This window comes from Ciconia boyciana, chromosome 10 (assembly GCF_034638445.1).
Source record: "Ciconia boyciana chromosome 10, ASM3463844v1, whole genome shotgun sequence".
Classification (NCBI taxonomy): domain Eukaryota; kingdom Metazoa; phylum Chordata; class Aves; order Ciconiiformes; family Ciconiidae; genus Ciconia; species Ciconia boyciana.
Window position 1 is genome coordinate 36,330,108 of NC_132943.1, and position 24,593 is coordinate 36,354,700.

The 24,593-nt window shown below is 38.5% G+C and overlaps 1 protein-coding gene and 1 long non-coding RNA gene across 3 annotated transcripts in view; one reads left to right on the plus strand and one right to left on the minus strand.

Annotated features, from left to right (window-relative positions):
• COL3A1 (collagen type III alpha 1 chain) overlaps positions 1 to 3,969 on the minus strand; it is a 53,640-nt gene extending 49,671 nt beyond the window's left edge. For both annotated transcript variants that reach the window (XM_072874141.1, XM_072874140.1), the window contains exon 1: positions 3,755 to 3,969. In XM_072874141.1, coding sequence (XP_072730242.1) covers positions 3,755 to 3,833 — 79 coding nt within the window. In that variant the 5' untranslated portion in view covers positions 3,834 to 3,969. The remainder of the gene's footprint in view (positions 1 to 3,754) is intronic.
• LOC140657317 (uncharacterized) lies at positions 1,278 to 23,599 on the plus strand. Its single transcript, XR_012044287.1, has 4 exons — positions 1,278 to 1,519; positions 2,429 to 2,617; positions 12,982 to 13,122; positions 23,235 to 23,599. It is a non-coding gene; the product is annotated as an uncharacterized lncRNA (long non-coding RNA).
• The last annotated feature ends 994 nt before the right edge of the window (positions 23,600 to 24,593 follow it).

Consider the following 24,593-nt stretch of genomic DNA (forward strand, 5'->3'; position numbering starts at 1 on the left):
TGCCTGTCATGTGCTTGCTAAAAAACAGGAAAAATGGAAGAAGAGCAGTAGACCCCTCATACCTCCACATAGCCCAGGTTACTTATGAAGGTGTAATTATCTGTTGGCACACAGACATGCATCATCTGGTTTTACCTTCAAAACTCTGGAGGGGGACTTTTCCGCGTTACCAAAACCTTTGAGGAAAGATAGTTCTGACTGTCATTAGCATTACCCTTAAACTAGCTAATTTATCAACAAAGAATGCATATGTGCAATGCTGCATAAGTGCTAAAATTGTCAGTCTGGCAGGCTCACAAATATACGGCATCTGTGCAGTACCCATCTACTTCATTACCTATCTAATCCTTTCCAATTAATAAAAGAAAGCAAAATGGCTAAACCAAGCTGTTTACAAGTTTTACTGAAATATCATCCTTCTTTTCTGGGGGATCAGAAGTGGGTGCTCAGCATGAAGAGTTCTTTGCATGCTGCCTCCTGAAACCTACATGTAATGGTTGTATTTCATTTTAAAACTGTAATTTGCGACTGAAAGTAATATGAAAGGTCAATAAGTCTTCTCAGAGATATTTTAGGATTCAGTCATTACCTCAGAAATGAGCTTCCTGACCAAACATCCAAGATAATACTTACATTACAAGGAAAACACTAAATCACATTAGAGCAAAAAATTATTTGGAATAATAATGAAGGGTTTCTGGCTCTGCTCTCACACTGCTTTTAGAGCAGTAGAGTTTCCCTGATGACCTCAGTGAAGTTCCTCAAGGACTCTGGGGCGTACTTATGAGAAGTGTCACGCTCCAGGTGACTGAGATATCCTTTACCCATCTCAGATGCGGCTGAGACAGGCCCAAATCCATCTGACCTCCCTTTTGCCACTGATGTGAGTGGGGCTGTGCACGTGCTTCCTTTGTAGTTGGTGGAAACTGCCAAATGCCTCCAGTCTGTCTAGCTAAAATTCATGCTGTCTTCTGGAAGTAGATGTCTTGATTGACTCTCCAAACTCAAGATAAATGGGATGAATGTGAGCCATAAGGCTAGCAAATGCTTGCACAAATTGTGCTGGCTGGGTAGAGGATGGATTTCTTTCCTAAAGAAGCATTTGAAGTTCTTACACTTCTTGGTAGTTTAAAATGCAGGATGTAAAGGTGCTTTCAAATGGTGGAACTGAATACACATTGCTGGAATCTGAATCATCCGTCATGTCTGAAGCACCAGCTTCATGTCATGTTAGCCACCAGGAGGCATTTTATCTTGAACATGGTCAGGGCTTGCAAATGCCTTACGCTAACTTGACATACATCAGAAAACCTGAATTGTGTCAAGGTGATTTCATTTGCAGGCTAAAAGCATCCTAGTGCGTTACCAAGGACATACAGCTTTTGTTCACGGAAGTCACAGAAAATTCGTTGTTCCACGATATCCAGATCCCGAGCTTTTGAAGAGGTTCAACCTGAGGCTGTACTCAAATCTCCATTCCTAGCTGTTACAGCAAGACAAAGAAACACATAGACCAGAGGTACATCTGACTATCCTAAACTTAGTGTGTACTGAGCAGTTTCCTTAATATCTTGCCAAGTCTTGTCTCCTGGCAGGCTTTCCCAAGGAAAATTTTATATTGACTTACATTTGACACTAACCATATAAACATTTTTCTTGACAAGAGAGAGCATTTTAGCATGTCTGGAAATTCTCTTCTGAGTCGTGGAAAATTTGGCTTCCCAGTCCATCGCTGCCCTGCACATGAATTAGTGATACTAATAATCAACTCCTTCAATTATTATTTTCTGTGAGAAAAGTATATTCAAATGTGTGGAAAGGCACATTCCAAATAGAGGACAGAATTCGATATTTTAAGGGATAACTAGGGTTTTATCAGTCTCTCTGTGTAACCTCATCCCTGTAAGTAGTATGGAAGTTAGCCCAGTAAGGAAATGTTACTACACCATGAAACAGGAATGTGGCAGAGAAATGAGAATACTCCCTCACACTTCGTTTGTATATTGTTCTTCTACCCAAAGTTTACCATTTCTTGAGTCAAATATGTGTTGCACCTCAGAAACATCCAGGGATACGACCAGAGGGAGGGAAAGAGACCTGGCACTCAGAGGGGATTTGTTTATTGGGAGAAATAAAACTGATCTTCCTTCTTTTTATATTGGATGGTCCCTTCATCCTTATCCCTCTGAAGAGATATATGTATTAAAATATACATAGTGCATATTAAATATATGCCATATGTATATGATTTGCTGCTGCGAGCAGAGAAAACTCACAGCACACGTTTGCTGAAATTTTATATTTTCTTCACTGAGGATTACAGAAGAGACAGTTAATATACTGGAAAAGCAGAAACAGAAAAGCATCAGTTCACAGTATATTATGTTTATTCTCTACAGAACGTCTTTACAAGCACTGTTTTTTTCAGAGACTTGACTTTACAGGGCTGAGCCTGCGTCTGTGCTTGGTGAGGGAGGCCGGCATTTGGGCACGCTGCTGTTGCAGATGATGTTACCTGATTTGTTCATGCACAGAGCCTGCTGAGCTCCAACTGCTCCACTGCCAACAGCCTGCTGGTGGACTCACGGTCACCCCCTGGGCAGAGGTGCCTTTCCAGGTATGCTGAGGCAGATAGATTTGCCATGAAATGGCTCGAGTAATCGTTTTCATGATTTGTATCATACAGACTAGGGTAGGGTGTGGTTTTAAAGGCATTTGGCTTTCCTTTACTGCACTACAGTTTATTTGGCTGCTGCTTACCAAGTTATTTGTTGCCTCGATGCAGGAATAAATACATTGCAGATCTTTTACATTTACAAGAAAGAAAAATGTTTTATCTTAAGGAAAGTCTCGTTTACAATGTCTGGCAAGCAGTAACAGAGCACATCCAAAAAAGGTCAGCTGTACTTGTGGAATGTCATCTGTTTAACTTAAATACTCATACCACACTAATCTTCACCCTAAGTTGAATTATTGTATACAAAGTATTTTTTTTCCCCTCTAAATTCCATGTTCATTTGGGTTTTGGTGTTCTCGCTCTCTGTAAACATGCACACACATACTCGCATGGACTCCCAGATACCATCAGCTGCTAATCAGTCTCGTGAGAAACCGAAACAGCCTGCAGATGCACAATTCAAACTATTTCAGCTGAGGGAATTAATTTACCCTCCTGCTTTATGTCAAAGTAAAAATCCCGTAAGCGGACATATTTTCATATATTGCTCTTAAAAACTGTTTCATCAAAACTGGTTAGAATTCTAAGGCTGTTTTCTGCGCACAAATTGTTTAAACAAACCCCCACGCTGCCAGTGGAAAACACACAAGTACAAAGGGGAACTCCAAATAAAAAAGCTGGAAGCAAAGACTTATTGCTTGTGACAAATAACTTCCAGGCAGCACAGAGCTAACAGTTAAAATGTTATTCCAAGAGTTAAAAGAAATAGTTTAAAAACTCTCCAGTCTCTGTAATAGGAAAACAAGTAAGAACAAGAACAAACGCAGCTAAGGCAGACAGCACTGTATAGTCCTTTTAACCACAGAAGAAAGCAAAGCGAAGAGTAACCTTTGGGACGGTAATGCAAACTCCTGCAGCGTTCAGCTTCAGCATTAAATATCTGACTCTGCTGAATTAGTGAAGGAAAAGTGTTCTGGTGAGATTTGTGAATACACATTTCTTACAAGCGATTAAAATCACTGGTGAAAATAAAAATAAAATAAAAACATTAAATCATAAGAAGCTTGAATTACTCACCGTCTTGTTGTGCCAAAATAACTGAGGGTTGAAACACGGCAAGAATGAGCAAAGTTACTTTTTGCACAAAGCTCATCATGTCTAAATATTAGACATGAGACTCTCTGTGCAAAAATAAAAATGGGGGGGGAAGAAAAATCTATTCAAAATAGCAACATCGGTTGTTCCCTGCCCTTCCAGCACCGGGCCATGTACAGAACTCAGCCACAAGCATTCCCCAGCTTTGGCCTTAAATAGGAAAAAAATTGGCTTACTTTACTTTTCCACCCCCTTTACTGAAACATGAGAAGAAGACCCATCCCCTAACAGTAAATGAATGATTAATATTTCTCTTGGCTTTACAGAAGAATAAAGTCATCTAAACAAGATACACAGCACATCTGGAACTTTTGTGTGTGTATGAAATGCACACTGAGACTGTATATGAATAGTTAGTGTGCGCTGTACGTGAGATATATGTATGTGAAAAAAGAAGTCCTGTGGTAAAGCCTCTGTGGTAAAGCATTTTTTCATGTTAATTAGGAGTCAATGGGTACAGCCCAAAGAGAATTTTTAATTCTTAGTGCTCCCTAACAAAGATAAAAGGTAAGTACCTGATGTGGCCACAGAAACTGAAAGAATCCCAGAAGTGGAGGAGCGAACCTGGGTATTTCTGCTGATGAGCAATCAGAGTTAATGAAAGGGAGGCCTGAAAATTCCAACGCTTCTGTTCCAGCGCTCTTCTCACCATCTCTGCCTCACACCATGATTTTGTGTGACCTGGGGAGAAAGCAAACATAAAAAAAAAAAGATTAAGAAAACAAGATGCCAACTCAGAAGCACCAATCTCCCAAACTAAAACTTTTCAAATGTCAGTTTGATGCTGTCATTACAACATTTGAAAGGAATGCAGAACAAGTACCACCTTTTTCTTTACTGTTTGCTCCTCTAAAAAGAAGGTACAGTGGACAAAAAAAAGAATAAAATCTCAAGACTACTAATCTCTTTTAAGCCTAGTTCTTTCTTTATTCCATGCAAAACTTTACTGAGAATAGGATCAGAACACACAAACTTATTTTCCAAATCATATGGCTTAAGCAGGTTTTGTTATGAATGTCATTTTGCTGGGAATGTAGCTTTAAGTACAAGTTTGGGAGACTCCAAAGTGAATGCAGAAAGCTGTGACAGTGTGCATCTCTGCTAAAACAATGACCACACTAATTGCTACTCTCAGTCGATGAATTTGATCCTGGTCATTAACTGCAGGAGTGCTCATTCATTTGTTCTTAAGTGTTGCTGAGATTACAGTGACCCACAGAACCATCCTTCCTCTCAATAATTCATTAATGTAACAAACTGCCATCCCCAAAAAGGGACCCATATCTCTGTATGAATAACAAAATAAGAGCAGCTTGAGGTTACCTTTTAATCTGATAGGTATTGGGTCTCATTTCAAAACCTATTTATCTGAAATACATTTGCACTTAAACTGGAAGGTCCTCTTCTGCTGGGGTCACCTGAGGTGGAAGAGGCTGAAGCAAGTATGAAGAGGTCTTAAATAATTTGATGCCACTTTCAACATACTCTGAAGTATGTTGTCTTCTGTGTCTTATACACTCATGAGGTGTGAATGGCTTGATACATTTCAAAGGAATTACACACCCCTTTTTCGTGTGAATTAAATACCACCCAATTTTCCACGTTGTCTGTGTTGGGATGGAGGAAATATTTCATGCAGCTTTGGGTTTTCATATCTAGTACCATATTACTTAACAGGTTAGGTTATTGGATTTATAAACTTCAAGTAGCTACAATCAACAAATAGATAACCACCTCCTGTTGAGCTAGCCTAGAACATAAGATGCTTCAAATTTTTATGCATGGGCTTATAAGGTTCTCTTCTCTTTTGGAGTTATGCTCAGGACATAAATTAGAACCACAATATTTAATAATATCTAGATTGATTTGTTTGGCTCTCTTCAACAGAAATGCACAAACAGACCAAACACTGGATCCAAACGATTCTCAGCTATGGAACGAGAATTAAACTAAATTAACCATTTATTGAAATCGCATGCAGATCAGGTTTTATTGCCACTTTGTTTTCTGTATTAATGCCTACATGTTCATCACAGTAATTGTTTAATTTACGTGAAACCTAATGGATGTTACATGGTAAGTGTTCACATTTAAATAGCCAAGGAAAAAATAAGAGAAATTTGACCATGGTCTTTGACTTAAAGCCACTTTCATATTGAATTCTACAAATTTGTCAGCCCATTTGACCACAACAAACATTTCTCTATTTATCTTAAGTTTATCCTTTCAAAAAAAGAGAACACCCTTGGTGACTCCCTTATTTTCACTAATGCTTCCCTTCAATTTTTACAGAACAACACTTGACTGTTCGAGTAAAATTTAAATTCTAAGAACAGTTCTGGATTGTTCACCTTTGATATTAAACTAGTCTCTAACTAGACGAGATTCATCTATGACACCTACTATTTCCCATAGGCATTGGAGTATCAATCTGTGTGCTTGAATTTGTACAGAAATGAATCCTGAGGTTTCTGTGTAGAAGCATAACCAATATCACTTAATGATTACATCCCATAAAAACCAAAGTAACCTATGGACCTTATCTTCCTTGGGTTCTGCAGTATATTTGCTGTGGTTCAGCAAATAATGAATGGCAATGCTCAGCTACACTGGAATTTCTCATTAGTGCTACCTTCACATAACAGTGCTTGTAGAATTGATTTTATAATACTAGTGTAAAACTGTGAGGCAATTGCCATTTACCGTCATGAGTCAATTCCTTTTGACTGGGCATTCACCATTTTGTTGTGTTTTAATTACCTGGCCGGAACAGACTGTGCACAACGACTTTCCTTGAACATCCGTGGACACTTTATGATCAAAGGCTTCCTTTTCACATCCTTTGCACAGAAACAGGCCCCCTAGAAACCCAGCTGTCTTGATTCTTGAGTCTTGCAGGCAGTTTTGGAGTATTTAGTAAGTAGCTCTTGGTTAACGCTCACCTTCCCAGGGATGTAATGTCTTGGCATCTGGACTGAACTGGAAAAGGGTACTCATATTGGAATCAGAGCATTTTTGCACGGGGGGACCCGGTGGAATTACTTGTAAAAGTTATTGAATGTATTTGAGCTTTACTGCGGATACCATGAAAGATGTGTAGACCAAAACTATTGACCAACCTCTAAGTCAGGTGACCGGAGTATTCATGCTGCTCCTGCAATTTGGGATTCCTTGTGTATATTTGAGTCTTGTGGTTAGTGACATTCTGCCTCAGAAAGACAAATGAGAGACATGCTCTTACATATTTATCAGGTCACCTCAGGTCCACCTCCCCCAAAAGTCAGTCCTTAAGCAAATGATCTAAGTATTACTTTAAAAGTTCCCAAAGTTCTGACCTGTAGAGCAGGCTGGCAGCTACCCCTTGTATCCAAGAGAGCTTAATCTGAACTGAGAATCTTCAGGTTTTGTCGTTGTAATTACCCCTATGTCAGGAACAAGATATTTATTTTTTGTTCTGTGAGGATTTTAATGATAGTAAGGAATCTCAGAATTTAAAAAGGAGTGTATAGTTTCACAGAAATAAAACACTGCAAATAGTGCAAATACTGACCAAAAGCACAGGGGAGAAAGAAAAAAAAAAAAAGGCTGCATTTAGGTAAGTGTAAAGAAACTTTTTTTTTTTTGCCCTAATTGTACTTAGTGAAAAAACACACGCTGCTAAGATGCATCTATGACATTGCATTCTCTTAAAGCCCACTTTTTAAAAAGATTTGACCAACAAGAAAAGCTGAATCTAGAGCCACTAAACAAAAAACCCCCGTGCACTTGAACCATTCCTGTTTATGAGCTAGAAGTAATGCAAATTATGACTGATGTCTTAACAGACAATTACAGGAATTGAGGTCGCCAAGTCAATGAAATTGTTTCATTCTTCTCCCATCTTTCCATTTTTGCTGAAATTATTTCCTAAGACAATGGGAAATCAGCTTTTCAGACGCAGCCTCTTGTTCACATGTGCTGTCTTCAGCTTTGCACAGCTTCAATGGTTTTCACAAACAAAAATTCTCTTTTTTGCAAAAGTCCTGTGCAGATTAAATAAAATCCTTCATCTGAGTCATGTTGGGAACTAACTGTGTTACAGCACAGCTGTGAAGGCTCTTAAGGTAGAGCCAACATTATGACTGCATACGGGTGAAGCAGACAGCACCCACAGCACTTTCTCTTCACAGCAGGAGGGACACAAGCCAAACTAGTTTAATGACCTTTGGGTGTACCGAATGCTGGGGAATTCAAAATCTATGGCCAGGGCGTGGTTTTTCTGTACTGGACACGCACCTACTCTTGTCGCCAATGATGGAATCTGTTAATTTAGAACATTGGCCCAACGCCTTTGTGAGGATGCTCCTCCTTTTCACCAAGGTGTCAAAATTATTTTGCAAGGAATCCTTTCTTCTTCTCTCTAATTCAGATTTCCACTGTACAACTGAAAAAAACCCAGACCTTCACTTTTTAAAGAAATACCACAGTCTTATTGACCTAAGGAAGTAGTTAATGAAATGGCTACAAGACTTTGTGGAAGGAGAGTGTCTTGTAAAGGCTTTTGCGCTCTACAACTTGTGGTTGTTGGACATCAAAATAACATAAAATGGCAGAAAATATTTATAAATTTAAGAATAAACTTGGTTGTGAATTTGTGTCTATGTTTAGTTTTACACAATCACAAAAAATAATGTTCTGCTATATCTCTAAGTAACAAAAACCTGTTAAATCCATCAGAAAAGCAGTCTGAGAATGAATTATCATAAAAAGTAGGTTATCCTTTCTACCACGGGGTTTGTGTAGAAAGTAGGGGTGCATCACGCAAATCAAACAGTCACTCTCTTGGCTCTGCTCAGGGACTGGTTGCTGTCTCTGTTGTCTCTGCTCAAATCACCGTTGCTCCAGACAGTACATGTAGTTCCCAGAAGGGCTCAAGTGTACTGTACTTCAGCTAGCGGTTCATATGGGACCTCAGCATAGAGACGTTCCAGGTTTTAGGCTTCAGCCCTAGCAATCCAGCACATTTTAGGGATGCCTTTTTTTTTTTTTCCTTTTTTAAATAAATAAAGAACAATAACTGTAAGATACAGCCAAGATTTTTAAAAAATTATTGTTTCACATTTTTCTGTTTGCTGATTTATTGTTTTTCTAATGAGGGAATAAATACTCTTGTTTGAGTTTACTAAAGAATAACAAAAGGCCATCCGTATTCATATGACTCATCCTTTAGAAAAAACAGAAAACAGAAGAACACAGGATTAAATGTTTTAACTCTTGATCTGTTCAGTATTAACATGATTGGAAGCAAAAGAAATTACCAAGGCAAAACAACTGAATTTTTGAACCTGTTCTAAATGAAGGCCACTGGAGATGTGCAAGTAGGTCAGAGAACATGGCAATATGAGAGTCCTCCACTAAAAATGAAATCCCAGTCCAAAAAAAAAAAAGAAATAGCAGTCTTCAGGAGTAGCGTCAGACCAGTTTTCACTGGCCGATGGTATAAGGCAGGTATGACGTTCTCTTCTGGACTGTAAGTGCTCCATGTGTCCCAAAGAGCACACTGATTTCCTAGAATGGAGAAACAGTGTCCAGCTGCTTTTCTGGAAGGAGAGGAAGTGTACCACGCTGGGTCCAGCCCTGCTGCTGCGGCTTGCGCCAGTGGGTGGGTGGCCTAGGAGGCTGACTGCAAGGAGTCTCTCGACATCTATTTTACGGGGTTTCTTCTGATCCGTGACCTCTTCTCACATTCTTTTCTCTGCTGTTAACTCTAGTATATTGTCATAGAGCCCTTCATACATCTGCTATTGGAAAGTGGTGGCACTCATGAATTAATCTGTCCAATGTCATGCATAGAAGAACAATCTGAGACCTTAGTTTAGATATATGGGTTGATCTGTTCTGCTTTTCAAAGGTAGCTTTAAAAGTACCTTTCCTGTCAAGATGAATCCTGTCCTAAGAACATTAAATCACCACCTGGTATTCGAGAACCTCAAAGTCTGTACTAATAACATCAGGTATAATGGCAGATAAAGAAGATACTGAAAAAAAAAATTATAAATAGGTATGTAGTTATACTACTGCTCTGAACTCATTTTATGGCTAAGCTCTACATGGGCTTGCAGGTTTTGTTTTAATATTACAGAACAGAAAACCCTAGTTCAAACATATCAACTGTATGTCGGTAAGAACTGTTTGAGCTATGACAGGCAAGTCTGGGAAAGTTTTGTTAGATACTCTGAGTAAAAAGATACCACAAAACCACCCCAAAGTTGTAACAACAAAGTTGTGGTGGACTCTGGTGACCAAGTTAAACGGTTAGGAAGAATCATCTGGAAAACAGAATGAAAATACCACACATTCATTCTTTTTCATCCCCACAAACTCTGTGGCACTAAGAGTGGTAATAATATAATTATTTTTATATTTTTACTTGAAACACTTATGCTAATGAATTGGATTTAAACTATCTGTGAATCAAAAAATTGTCATGCCTCATTCGAGATCCATTTACTCTTTGTTTCCTAAAGACAAGAGATGCTATCTATGTCCTTTCCTAACAATTTTGTCTCATGGAAAAGTGGAAATAAATATAATATAAAATATATATTTTTTATTGGAACAATATAACAACTTTTTTTTTTTAATAAACAGCTTTGAGGTGTGAAATCTTACTCCTTAATATAAGAATGTATTCTTCTTAGCAGATAATTTTCTACACACATGGAAAATTCAGAAAAGTGTCTACTCCAATTAATTAAATCCATATTTGAAGGTATTAAACATCCTTTTTTCAAATGGCAGAACAGTGAATATCCTGGTATGAATATACTGAAAAACAAGACTACAAGGCTAGTATTGTGATTACAGAAGAGTACCATAGTCATGATTTTGAGAGCAAAGACTTAAGAGTATGCCTTTAAATGAAAATACATTAACCCCACCTTCCCAGCCCCAGCTGAACTCCCTGTCCTCAAAGAGATATTCCACCAAACTCTTGCTAGAGATCAGTGAAGCTCCAGGACCCACACTATCGAAGAAATCTTGCATGCAGAAAATTAAAAGAAGCAGCAGTGGAAAGAAACTCTCAGTGAATGCCACTGTATCTGACTAGTATTTATTTTAAGATTGGAGATGTGGTCTGGGTCATAGTTTCCTGATGGTAGCAGTATGTTGTTTACTGCAGTGGCAGAGCTCAGCCAATTCGGTAGACGTTGTAGGAGAGACGGAGGGTCTCGACTGCAAAGAGATCCCCCACTGGGAACCGAGGAGTAGTCAAATCCCCCCTCTCCTGGGCAACTCTGCATCTCATTGACATGGAAAGAGTGCCAGTCCCCAGCCACCCACCCCGCATCTCCCCCACTGGCTTCTGCTTGTTCCCAAGGCCAGCAGAACACACAGCTGTCGGGAATTTATGAAACGAGTGGACACGTACACAGGACTAAAAATCTGACCTGCTGTTATGGAAATCTCGGGTTCTTTGCACGACAGAGAATTAAGCCTGTTTCCATTCCCAGAGCTTCTGGTGCTGTTTTTGATTTAGAAGTTGCACTTCCTAATTTATAAAGGTCAGGAGGTCAGTGTTGTTATTGTACTATCTTTCCCATAAGCTGCCTTACTGTGCCTCTTTATGTTTCGCTGTTGTGAACAAAACCACTGCATGCTGTTACTTTTCCAGCTCCCAAGATAGCACCCACAACCATTTTAACTACTCAGAAAGTGGAGGAAAGATTTTCCTTCGGAACAGTAATGAAATTTCAAAATGACTAACTGCTTTATGTATACCTCTCTAGCTCTCCCAGAACTTTATTAAGCGTCATCTTTGTGTTAAGCAAATGGGAAACTACAACATGAAGAAAAAAGAATATTTTGTAAAAATACAAAATAAAGATATGAGCAGAATCCTGGTCCTGATCCAGTGCCATATTCAATGAATTACAGTTCATGGAGGTTGTCATGTACCTCACATTTGGTCCTCACCAGCCCAACGACACTCACCATTAATCCTCAGAAACATAACTGGCATTCCTGTCAAACTCTTGGTAGCTTTGGAACCAGAGTTGTGCCACCAGCGAGTGAAACAGTAAATGCTTTTGAAGCTTTATGCTCCTGATTCATTAGTCCTCTACCAGTGTCCAGATAGTGCAGATCCCAGATTCAGACCTTCTACACTTTTGGCTGCACTTCTGAAGAAAAAGGCATTTCCTAAATACAGGCACAGTGTAGAACAAATTTCTGAGGATGCATTTAATTAATATTCTTATAATGGTTAACATCTCTAAAAATTTTAGACGAGTACAATCTACAGAGAGCTGTACTGCTGTTGATGTTTATGTTCCGAACTAAATCAGCTATTGCAATGCAAAAGCTATCAACAAACTAATAGATTTCACTGACTGATAAAAAAATATCAGTACAGATGGTAATTGATTTTTTTGCCCCACGCCTGTTCTTCTCAGTAAGCAAAATCCCTTCCATTTTCATGATTCAAAGTCAGTGCCTTAGGGAAGCAACAGAAAAAGAAGGATCTCGCCCGATACTTTCTATCAGTGTCTGCTCTCTTGCTTTTTAGCCTGGGGCAACCTCAAGACGAAGTTTTACAGTAGCCTTTTGCGGGTGCATGCACGCACATTTGCCTGGGTGTGACATAGATTTCAGAGAACAGTATGATACAAACCAAGCACCTGTAGGTTATTAATTATGAAAAAAATACTGACAAGCACATTTACTTGTTCCACCTCGCAAAACAGAATAAAAGATAATTCCCTTTTAAACAGCCTTGCAGCTTTCTCTTACACACCCTTCCCATGCACAGCCAAGTGGCAAGGTGCCCGGCTCTGGGACCTGGGGGCTGGAAAGCGAAAGACCCGCTACAGGCTGCTGCGCGGGTGCAGGAATGCACAACAGCACCTTGAAACATTAGCAGAAAAAGAAGGAAATTTGCCACATGTTGCAACAGGTTGTCACCCGATATAGCAGTTGCAAGACCTCTGCACTGTTTTATAGTCACGTTTTGTTGTAAAATGGTGAAAAGTGTGTGTGTGTTATGCCACTACCGCATGTCGCTGTTAAAACTTAATGACAAAGAAAGATCACGGAAAGGTTTATGAACTTCTGCTGGGATAGATCCTGACTATCCTCAAAGTTAGAGCTGCTCCTGCTTTCTGTGTTAGCAGCTGCCTCCGAGACAGATACCCCCTCCTGCCACACCAGACTCCTGGCTGCTGCAGGGGTCATGCGCTTCGACAGAACCAACTGCGAGGGCACAAATCATCAAGAAACATCAAGGAAATGGAAGTTGCATGATACATTTGGTAAGAATTTGTAACAACTACACTGTATAGTCTAAAACCTGACACATGGGGATGTTAACATTAAAAAGGTTTGAATGTCAGTACCTCCCATTTAAAATAAAATCTTACAAAACAGATCATAGTAAAGCCTGAGTGTACCTACCCCTCAGTGCAGATTACATGATGATACAAATAAAACACTAGTTACAGCGATATTTTTGTTTGTGCTGAGGTAGCTACCCCGACCCCAGAGAACTTGCCACCCGGTAAGATGGCAAGCTCTATACAGTGACATACAATCTGAACACGACTCTGCAAAGGGTTAGTTGGAGTATACAGGCATTATTCAACATACTCGCCATAGGCTCATGATAAAGAACAGTATGAACAAGCTTACTTAGCTATGCCCTGCAGTACAAGGTGTGCGCATGTTAAGTGCAAACTTATGGTACCATCATGTTAGTGATCAGAGGATTTTTGAATTTTAGCTTAAAGCAGTTTTCTAATGAAGATGAACAGAGGGCATTCAAAATTTTGACACTGGATTTTGGTCATATTCTTTTTTCTAACCTGTGAATAAAATGGCACATAGGTGAAAAAACAACATCTATTTAAATCAAACATCTATATGCAAGCACGGGAGGAGGGAGGAATGGGGTCTTTTCTATTTATTTTTTTTAAAACCTTTTCAAAGTTAGAATGAGGTGTCTTTTCAGAGCTTTTCTTTAAAACCTTATTGAAACACTGTTTTCCAATAAATGACATAGTTAGGAAAATTCACCTCATCAGTATCTTTGGAAAGCTGCAAAGCTGTCAGCAGCAATACTTTAATATTCATGAGATGTTTCTAATGTGGTCCTTTTAAAAGCACACAAGTAGTGTGGATTGCAATTTCTGCTAGGAAAAGAGTGAAAAATAATTCAAACCCTAAGAATTCAAAGAATTTGACCTTGAATAACTTCTAATGCTATCAATCTAACAATGTGCATTAGTTTTCCTTTGGACCTAGTGCATTGGCTATTTTGCAGTACAATGAGCAAGCCAGTTTTAATCTATTCGTGCAGAGCTAATAACCCCTCAAAAGGGAAAAACAGCTACTAGTCCTTCCCACATTGCATCTGGTTCTTTCTGGAACTGATATTGAGGTCTGATATTCCGATAGCTTTCAAGCTGCAAGGAAATTTTGAAGATTCTTTTTAGAATAAATCAGAAGTCCAAAACATATAGATGCTCATTATACAAGTGTTAAAGTAGATATGAATTACATTTATAGACACATCAAGGTCTTCTTAATGAACTGAACAGTGGAAAGAAAGCATAAACAAGCAAGAATCTTGCTCTATTTTCTTTTTCTGCGGAAGAGTCCGGGAAAAATGGCACATGAAAGAAATAATATTCTCTCACTGTAGAGTTATTCCTAACACTTCAGGAATGGCTGTGGGAAATGATGTTGGATGTAGAAAAAAATTAGAAGAGACTGTGTTCTGCAACTTTTAAATGCAGTGTATTCTTTTCAATGAGCTGAATAACACATAAGCCAGACCCCTGAATACATCAAACACAGCGTAAACATCACAGCCATATCTTGTCAATACAAAGAGATTTACCACATTCCTTACTGTTGAAGCACTTCTGACTTCCCCAAAGTTACATTTATGTATCTAGGCTGGCTTGACCTCCTTGGGAATCCAGGTTGAAACCCATCCAAATTGTGCCTTGCCAGGCACAAAAAAGATTTTTTTAAAAATTACTATCAATTAGTCTCAAGAGAGCACCTACTAGGAGGTAGAAATAGGACCCCTATACATATTACCCTATTTCCAACAATGGGAATCTGTGGCCACCTCTAAAAGAAAAGGCTCCCAACAGCATTTGGATGGTGTATATACCTGCCATTTTCACTCACTGCATTATTTTTTTTTCTGGAGCTTCTGATCTGGTTCTCACTCTGATTACAGACCATTTGATTAACAAAGAGCACCACTAACATCTGGAGTCAAGCTGGACAAAAGGAAAAACGCCAACAATAAGGTTTAAGATAAGCTGTTCAGACCTGTGATAGCTGAAGAGCCTGCTCTCCAAACCCCTCACCCCCTGTCCCCGGAGAGCCATAAAGCAATCCCACAGCCAGCCAGCAAGGCACAATCTAGACACTGCATCAACAAATCACTACTTGGCTGACCCTGCAGGCTCTCAGCTATCTTGAGGGAATCAAGAGCTAGAAGCTGCTCTTTCTTTTACTATTTTAGAGTTTCACAGTCATCACACTAAAGATTTTTTTTTAACTGCTTAACACAATAACAAATTAAGGACAACTAAATTGGTGCTTCCTTACGTGCTGCTATTTTACTGCAAGTACATTAGTAGCATGAACAGAAAATTTTGCCCCAAAGAGCTTACAGTATTTCTTCTTTGCCTTTTGCCTTGACAATTAGGTCAAATTCAAATTAACTACTCACATTTCATGTTTTTAGCATTAATTTCAGATGTAAGAAATATCTGTGTTTTTAAGGACACCTTGTAATTTTTAAGCCATAAGTATTGTAAAATGGTCTTCACACGTGTGAGATTGTAAAATAAGTATTGTAAAATGCTCCTCTCACACGTGATATATTCACACAGTTATACAAGTATTTTGAATATTTTCACTAGTGATCTTTACCTTTAGACAGCTCTATTTCCATGAAAGCACGTTTGTCTGCAATGAGTTACCATCTAACTCAACTCTGTTGAGTTAACTGGGCACTTCTGCCTTTTTGTTCTCCCTTCAAACACGACTAATGATAACCATCAAAACAATTACCTGTCAAAACAGGTAACTGTAAAAATGTACAGAGAGCATCAGCTATTCAAGGAGGGAACTAGCAAGGTGTGTAGGATGGGTCTTGCTGGAGTGACCAGGAAAAGGGATGCAGGGACTATGAGACTCTTAGGTTCTGGTAGGAACCAGACCAGCCAGTTATGCAGGCAAAGGTTGACATCTGAGCCATGGATTGTGTGAATGGAAGAAAACTATGACCTCAGATCACACTAGGACAGAGCAGAAAGGCAGAAGGGCTGACACCTCAGCCCTGCCAGTCCCCCGGAGCCTTTCTGCTCTGCAAGCAGAGAGGCAGGATGGGAGCGTGCGGGAGGGCAGGAGCAGCTCTGCTGCTGTCTCCTTGTCTCCAAAGTCATGGGGCAAAGCCAGCAACAACAGAGCAGCACATTTTCTTTAGCGCATGACAATCTCCACTCATGGAGCTGAGCTGGAGTCAGACATTTTGACAAATTAATAAATGAAATGCATGATGTCTGAAATAAATTACTATAAGGACTGACCCATTCGTGCTCCAGCACACACTTTGGAATGAGAGAACCCTACAACAAAAACACTCCATGGACCTTTAGCCTTTGCAATTTCGTGTATCCAGAAGTTCAGAGATATGCAAGTTTTGAGCCTTTAAAAATTTTCTTAATAAAAAAACCTTGGACATCAAGTGTGGTTTTTAATTCCATTGATTTTTATAATGATAAAATTATATATTTGAATATCAGACAAATAACATATCTTCTTAATGAACAGGACAATAACAGTTAATTTCTCTGCAATCCTGAGAGCCTATTTATATCATTTTATGGTTTTAGCATATTCTCTTGGAGCAGATCTTTCTTCTTAATTGTCTTTGACACATCTACCTGAATCCAAAATTCCTTATCTGAAAACATTAACTCCCACCCTGTTCATCCTAATGACACAAGCCAACATTTTCAAAACATGCAGCTTCTTTAAGGTGTACCTGTCCTTTCTGCTTTTTAAAAATCTTTTAATACATAATATATTTTAAAACAATATGATTTTATATAATATATTTTATAAACTGGCCTTGCTTTTCAAAGGTTGAGTCTGTTTCATGAGATGACTGCCTCGGAAAGCATATTTGGATGTCCAAGTTATTTTCACAGTTGTTAGTTATTCATTCCCCAATCTCTGTGTACTTTGGGAAGCACAGGGCCTGGACAGAGTCATAGCTACCCAGCTGAAAGTTTGAAAAGCAAGAGAACTACCCACAAAATGACCAGCCAGTTACTTCAGACATTGCTGCAGCAGAAGCAGAGAGGTACTGATCCGTCTGCTAACCTTTCACTGATCCACTCATAGAAGGAATTTTCTGGCATGTCTAGGAATAAAACGGCCGTACAGTGAATCTGATTTTCTGCATATGATCTTCCTGAAGGACACATGTTTATTTAAAAGCTGCTTTGATGTTTTTGGAAAATTTATGGCCAATGTCTTGACTGAAAAACTGCCTGGAGCTTTCTTTTATAGGGCATGTATTTTTTTGCAACATTTCTTCATAAATTTATCAAGAGCAGAAATAATGTGTGTAAACTCAGGGATTATTCTAACTCACCTGGATAAATTGGTATTTTTGGTGCTGCAGACATACACATATGCAGCAATATGGAGAACCTTTTATATTATGCAATAGGTGGACATTCGTTTATCTGAAAACCTTAAATTAATACCTTGATTGCTTAGTTACTGAGTACGTAACTAAAATCAGGGTGAAAGCAGGTTAGGAATTTGCATCAGAGTTAAATGTCTTTAAATTCTCAACTTTGAAAAATCCCTCTGATGATCAGAAACCACAAACCTGAGCACTAATTATGTAGGGGAAGTGTTTGCAAAAGCTGTTGCTTATTTCTCTGGAATGTTTCGATTGCAATTCCTTTATCCCAGCCACATCTGCCTTTTCCATTCTGGGCTGAGCTTTACACCTCTGCCCTGTTCACTGTCCTGCACTGTTTTATGTCTGTCTTCAATGTTCCTATTTTATATTTTCTATTCAGATAACCCAAGCAAAAATGTAACTAATATTTTTTAAGAAAATACTACTAATGAACCATTTCCTGCAACCTTTTCAATAAAAATAGCCCTGGTATTTTCTAATTAGAAAATTTCAGACTATGGTTGACTGAGTTTTCTGAGCCAGTTAAAAAATCCAGGTAACTAGATATCTGCATTGCACCTGCAAAATTAGCTTCTGCCTATTCTGGCTGTCGTGGTTTAACCCAAGCCGGCAACGAAGCACCACCCAGTTGCTTGCTCACTCCCCCCCAGTGGGATGGGGGAGAGAATCAGAAGAGTAAAAGTGAGAAAACTCATGGGTTGAGATAAAGACAGTTTCATAGGGAAAGCAAAAGCCGCGCACACAAGCAAAAGCAAAGCAAGGAATTCATTCACTCCTTCCCAGGGGCAGGCAGGTGTTCAGCCATCTCCAGGACAGCAGGGCTCCAGCACGTGTAACGGTGACTTGGGAAGACAAACGCCATCACTCCAAACGTCCCCCCCTTCCTTCTTCTTCCCCAGCTTTATATGCTGAGCATGAGGCCATATGGTGTGGGATATCCCTTTGGTCAGTGGGGGTCAGCTGTCCCACCCGTGTCCCCTCCCAGCTTCTTGTGCACCTGGCAGAGCATGGGAAGCTGAAAAGTCCTTGATTTAGTATGAGCCCTACTTAGCAACAACTAAAACATCTCTGTATTATCAACGCTGTTTTCAGCACAAATCCAACACAGAGCCCCATACTAGCTACTGTAAAGAAAATTAACTCTGTCTCAGCCAAAACCAGGACACTGGCATATATAAAATTATGATTTTGTTTACTATGCCTAAAAATCCTTTTTTCCTAAAAACACCCACAGTAGTATCTGGACATAAAGTAAGTCATAACCCCTCAGTTTTTGGTTTCATACTTCATCGCTTTGATCTTCCCTAATCCTATAACCTTCATCTGGCCAAGCATCTTTTTTCTTACGAAACATTTCACTGTCTTCCTCTACAGTGTCAATTATCAAATGCCCTTTTAGTACCCTTACCCAGCTCATTAAAAACCACTTTCCAGGCTTTTTTCCTAGCTTCTGTGAAATTAAGCAAAAGAGCAATGTTTGGACACAACCCTTTCTGCATGTCTACAAAAGTTCACACTAACATTCCTCTCTTTTGTGGAAGTTTTAATGTCAGAGAAGTGTGAAACTTTTACAAAAATCATACAAAAGCTCTCACAAAAGTTAAGACATTTCTGTTAAAGTTTTTTTTTTTTCTTTTTCTGGAAGAAGTAAGAAATATTTTCTCCTTGACCTCTGTATTAAATAATACACATTTTGTTATTGTACACAGCACCTCTTACTTTCTGAATTCACATCTACTGAAAGTATCATCAAAGCCCCCGTATAGTCAGCAAAACTGTAGACTTAATCAAAGAAAACAATGCAAAGCTTATAAAGTCCCATGAAAATTGATACATATGGAAAGTTTACTGTAAATTAAGTTGGGAAGACTTGTGTAGAAAAAAATTTGAATCTTCAGTGTTCTGTTTATCTGATACTGAGGCTTCAGTGTTTACTTTATATCAGTGTATGTTTACAATGGGTTTGTGGACATTAGATTAGATAGCAATAAGATCTGTAAAAGCCTGGGAAAAAATGAACAGTTGACTTCTTGTTTCTAGAAAACACTTAAACTGTCGGTAACTTTTTGATATTGTAATGACTACTAAATGTATGTTATAAATAAGGTGAGGCAAACAAGTTTCAGCTGCCGAACAAAATAAATCAGTTCAGAATGAATCACTTCGAGGTTTTTGTGGTTGGTTTTTTTTTTTCCAGCTATAGGGTATTCTTTTTAAGGCACTCACATCCAGAATAGCTCCCGCCCCTTTCCCCAGAGCTAGAAAAAAATGGACTAGAATTTGCAGTTTGATGTCCTAGATTTATATCCTGTCTCAAATATAAAAATAAGACATTTTTATTATTATAACTAATATATTAGAAGATCAAAGTTCAAAATTACTTTCTTGATTCAGTGGAATGATTTGAACTAAGGTCTCCGGCTTCCTGGGTGAACGTCCTTCAAGGCGAACAAGGTATTTTGAAGTACCTCTCGGTTCCCGTTGTAAAACCTGTTTCACTTGCTCTCATAGAGACCAAGCAATCAAGGCAACCTTGAAATTCGTGTTAGGAGAGGTTCTGAGCAACTGAATTAAAAATGTAACTGTTTGTGGAAATACTGTGTTTATAAATGTCACAAACAATTACTTCTGTGTGTAAAGTATATTTTAGCATAAACATCTTTTGACATTTAATGTGTTTTCTAACCGTGTGTAGAAACTGCATTCAATTCTGAAGCTGTGCTTTATGTAATTATGCATTTATGTGGGGGCTTTTTATTTCCTCCAAGGTTTTTACAATAGTTAAAGAGAACTGAAATATAAGATACAAGGTATTAATAGTACACAGTATGTGTCCACATGTTAGGCAACTGGCTTGGTGGATAAACAGCAACGTGTAGAGGAGAGCAATTTCCAAGGTCTTATATCCTAACTGAGTCTTGAAACAAGAAAAAGTTGCTCAGAATCCCCAAACAAAGACATTGAAGAGTTATTTAGAGAACTAACTTAGTGTTTTCTCCATTTTGGAACAGATCAGTTGCAGTTTGTTTGCAAATGCCTTAAAAGATGCAGGGGAGATGAAAGAGCAGACCCTGGATATCTACACAGATATGAATATACCAAAGCATTTGTGCTGCCTTTACAACTTTGTGAGCATAGCAGCAGAAACTTTGGACCTACTATGTACATCCAACTAGGAAAAGACATTAATCTTTGATTATCTAGAAACCTTTTGTCCAAAAGGATTTTAAGTAGCAGAGCAAACTACCATTTTTATGATAGCACTGATAGATCTTCCGAGGATCCTTAACCACTTTGTACCTTGCTACACTGATGAAAGGCTTACTGGAGCCTGGTTTCGAGGACTGAATCTCATTAAGATTCCACTGACAGGAACACAGTAATTGTAAATCAGTCAAAATCCAAAAAGCATCAGCCCTTGTGCAGGAAAAGAGAGCTGAATCAGGACTGAGATCATGTTGGAGATGGCTCATAGAGCCTCATCACCACATTGTTATGACTTCTTGAAGACAAGCTCTGGTCTGGGACTATGTCAATAAAGGCAAAGCTCTGCTAAAAACAAAGAGAGAAAACTTTGTGTTTCTGAACAGTTTAAATTGTTAATTTTACCCTTTACCCTGCTCTACCACCTATAGAGTGAACTATGAAAGTTCTGGTGCAAATGAATTAGATAAACAATTGAAGAATAAGCTTCAAGAATTTTTTTTTTTCAGTTTCTATGTAATTTTAAGCCAAAAATACTGGTTGTGGTCTCAGTCTGAAAGGAGAACATGCAAAATCTCCCAGTCTTAATATTGGCAAGGTTAACAAGACATGCAGAATCTGCAAATGAGAGGCCTTTCTCCACAGAATTTTTGTCTAAATGGATAAATCCTGCTTCACTTTGTACATGGCACAAAATGCCAATAGCCAAAGGATTAAAAACTGCACCGTAGTGCACAATCATGCACTGGCAGACAAGTGAACTAGATGACCTCATAAGCCCTTTCCACTTCTGGTCTCCAAGATTATGTGAGTATACTCAAGAGAGTAGTCTTTTTATTAAAATGCCAACTGAAGATGAGCTTGTTTGGAAAATTATCAATTTTTGTAAAAGAGAGGAATAATTCTCCATGCAGGCTTGTGAGCTGTTGACACAGCATTTGATGGCATCCAGAGCAGTAGGCAATGTCTACAGTCAGGCCAAACCAGAGAGCTGTTTTGACTACAGCATTTAGCAAACTTAATAAATATTTCCCCCCTGTATGCCAGGGATGGAACAACGGAGAACAGCAGGACACATCAACTTTTTCAGTTTTCAGTAATCTGGGTAACATTTTGTAATGGTTCATGTAATATTTGAACAAATGCAATGCTCTCCTTCACTTTTCTACTTTTATTAGAAATTTAGACTTTTAGCATACTGTTACATGTGAAGACCAGTCAAAATAATCCTGTGCTAAACTACTTGCCAAATTCTATTAAAATGTTTCTTTCTGCACCTCTTCTTTGTAGCATACTAACAAGATGAAAATGAAGAAGTGTCAGAAGACCTTATAGGGATTTGTGGACTATTAAGATTTGGAGTGTAAAATCAAATTAAACTATCTGGTTACATTTAGCTTAATTGTTTTTCTGGAGCTCTTGAGCAACTGTATTATTCCGACTGACATCTCCACTCAGGATGGCTGCTGGTCATATTCTCATGGCCTGGGTTAGAATCCACTGATTTAATCATTTCAGGAACTATTACACAGTAGATACAAGTCTGTTTCTTGCACAGTACACATTTTGCTCCTCAAAAGAAATGTACCTTCCTGGGAAATTGGCTAATGTTTACTTTGGATGATTTTCATTGCAAATAACTGATATGGAAATATTTGTTAAAGGATTTTGAAATTTTCTTAGATAAAATTCCTTCAATCTTTGTGTGTCCCCTGATTTCTGAGTAGTCCCAACAATTACCATGTGCTGATGTGAGCTGGCTAACACTTAAGGAAGGCACTGCGTGGCACATATCTCTATGTGAAGTGGAAACACAGCACTTGAGTGAAAGCAATGAAAGTTTGATGGACATGAGCAGGCCACAGAAAGATGTGAACAGCGTTACCATACTCTAAGAATGATAATCATTTAATAGGTAAATATGCTCTAATTCAGTCGGACTTTGTGCCATAGATGTTTTGTTTCTCTGAAGAATTCCTACCTGCTTCCTACCTGGACTGCATGGCTGTCGAGGAAATAGTGCAACAATTTTTGTTCCAAATGTTCAGAGTTTTACTAAAATGGGATCCTTAAAAACTGCTTGTGTCCAGTATGTTCCACTGATAATGCTTCCACTTTCTACTGCCTATGTAGTACTTCAAATATGAACTGAATGTAATCGTACTCCAAGGTACAACAGTCAGAAGTCTGATCTTTCCTCAAAGACTGGGCAAGAAAAGAGCTACTAATACTAGGATACGCTAGAGCTCATTCTGTACATGATTTGGCTCAAAAGGAGTGAATAAATTATTAGGCATTGCCATTTCCAGTTCCTACTTGCTCCTTTTTTTCACAATACTGTAAACCAAAAGTCTGGTAGCATTTTTCACATGCAAGCTTTATGACATTCAATTACAACACCATATGCTGCTGGCAAGAACAATAATCTTCACCAGAGACAGTGAATAGGTTCCTTTTTTTTTTTTTTTTTTCCAGATCGTAACACACAACTGCCTGCTTTTTTTTTATTTCTGTGCCATCATTGGGCCCTGTGGAACAGCTTCTGGATTGGACGATGTCTATGTAAAGCCAGTCTTCTCAGATGGGGCCATTCTGCAGCTGTGAGCAGCTATGGATGATGACAATGCATGGTGTGGAAGTGTCCTCCATAAAGACTGAGGGGTGGGTTTTCAACATTGAATACCACAAAGGAAGCAGCTGCTGCTGCTTAGTTTGGCAAGAAACACATTTACTAACTTAAAAGATTTCTAAAAGATGTTGATTTAGAAATCAAGGCTCAAAGTTTCAAAGTAATAGGACTACGTTACAAACTCATGTATCCTATAAATACAAACAGTTAAATTAAGGCTGCTCTTGATGAATTTAAGGCAACATGATGTGGTCTTAAAGGATTGTAGTTCTTAGACCACATGTTTTCTTAGGGGATGCGAGATGCTACCTAAGGGAAAACATATTTCCTGACAGCGTGGGCAGCATTAGATTTTATATTGAACCTTTTGTAAAGCTCTGTGTCGTAGAAGCCAGTAAAAACCATACAACTCTTAGCTTTGCTAGACAGTACTGCTCCTTGAATTGGTGTTGCTTTCTTTGTTAGAGAATAATTCTCCACAAAGATGGTCAAGGAATAAGATTTTAGTAAATGTATGTTTTACATCTGAGACCATCTCAGGTGTATTTATGATCACTTAGGATGTAAGAGTTGTTTATAAAACACACATAGATATTCACTGTGTGAGTATCTTCATTCACACTTTATAGTCCATGGATCAGGAATTAAAAGTAAATAAACATTGTTACACATTATTACATGGGTACTTATGTACCCAAATCTTCATAATGGGGTAAAAAGACATGAACTAATCCAATGGGTGATACTGCAAAGCATTAAACTGAGTATCAGTATAACAGAAAATGATAGGAGATACCTTGTCTCACTTCTGATGCCTGACTCCACACAGCATTACAGTACATGTGGATAGGTTGGGAGTAGATTTAAGCAACTCTAAACCAGAGGTGGAGGTGAAATAACAATGAGAGAAGAGAATATGTAACCAGCAGGGAACATCAGACTATGCAAAACCCATTCCCTTAAGAACAGCTGTTGTCACAACTCAGTATTAACTAGTCATAAGGCTTATGTTAGTCTATCAAAAGAAATGGACCTAATTTTAAAACACACGCATGACATAAACAACAAAAATAGCCAATTCAGTGTCTTCTTCTCAGGCAGATCAGATAAAAGTTTTAAAGCAAAATGTACTGAACAATTAATTGGTAAGGAAACAGAATAGGACTCTTAACTAGCTCAGAAAACAAAGCGTATGAGATCTACGA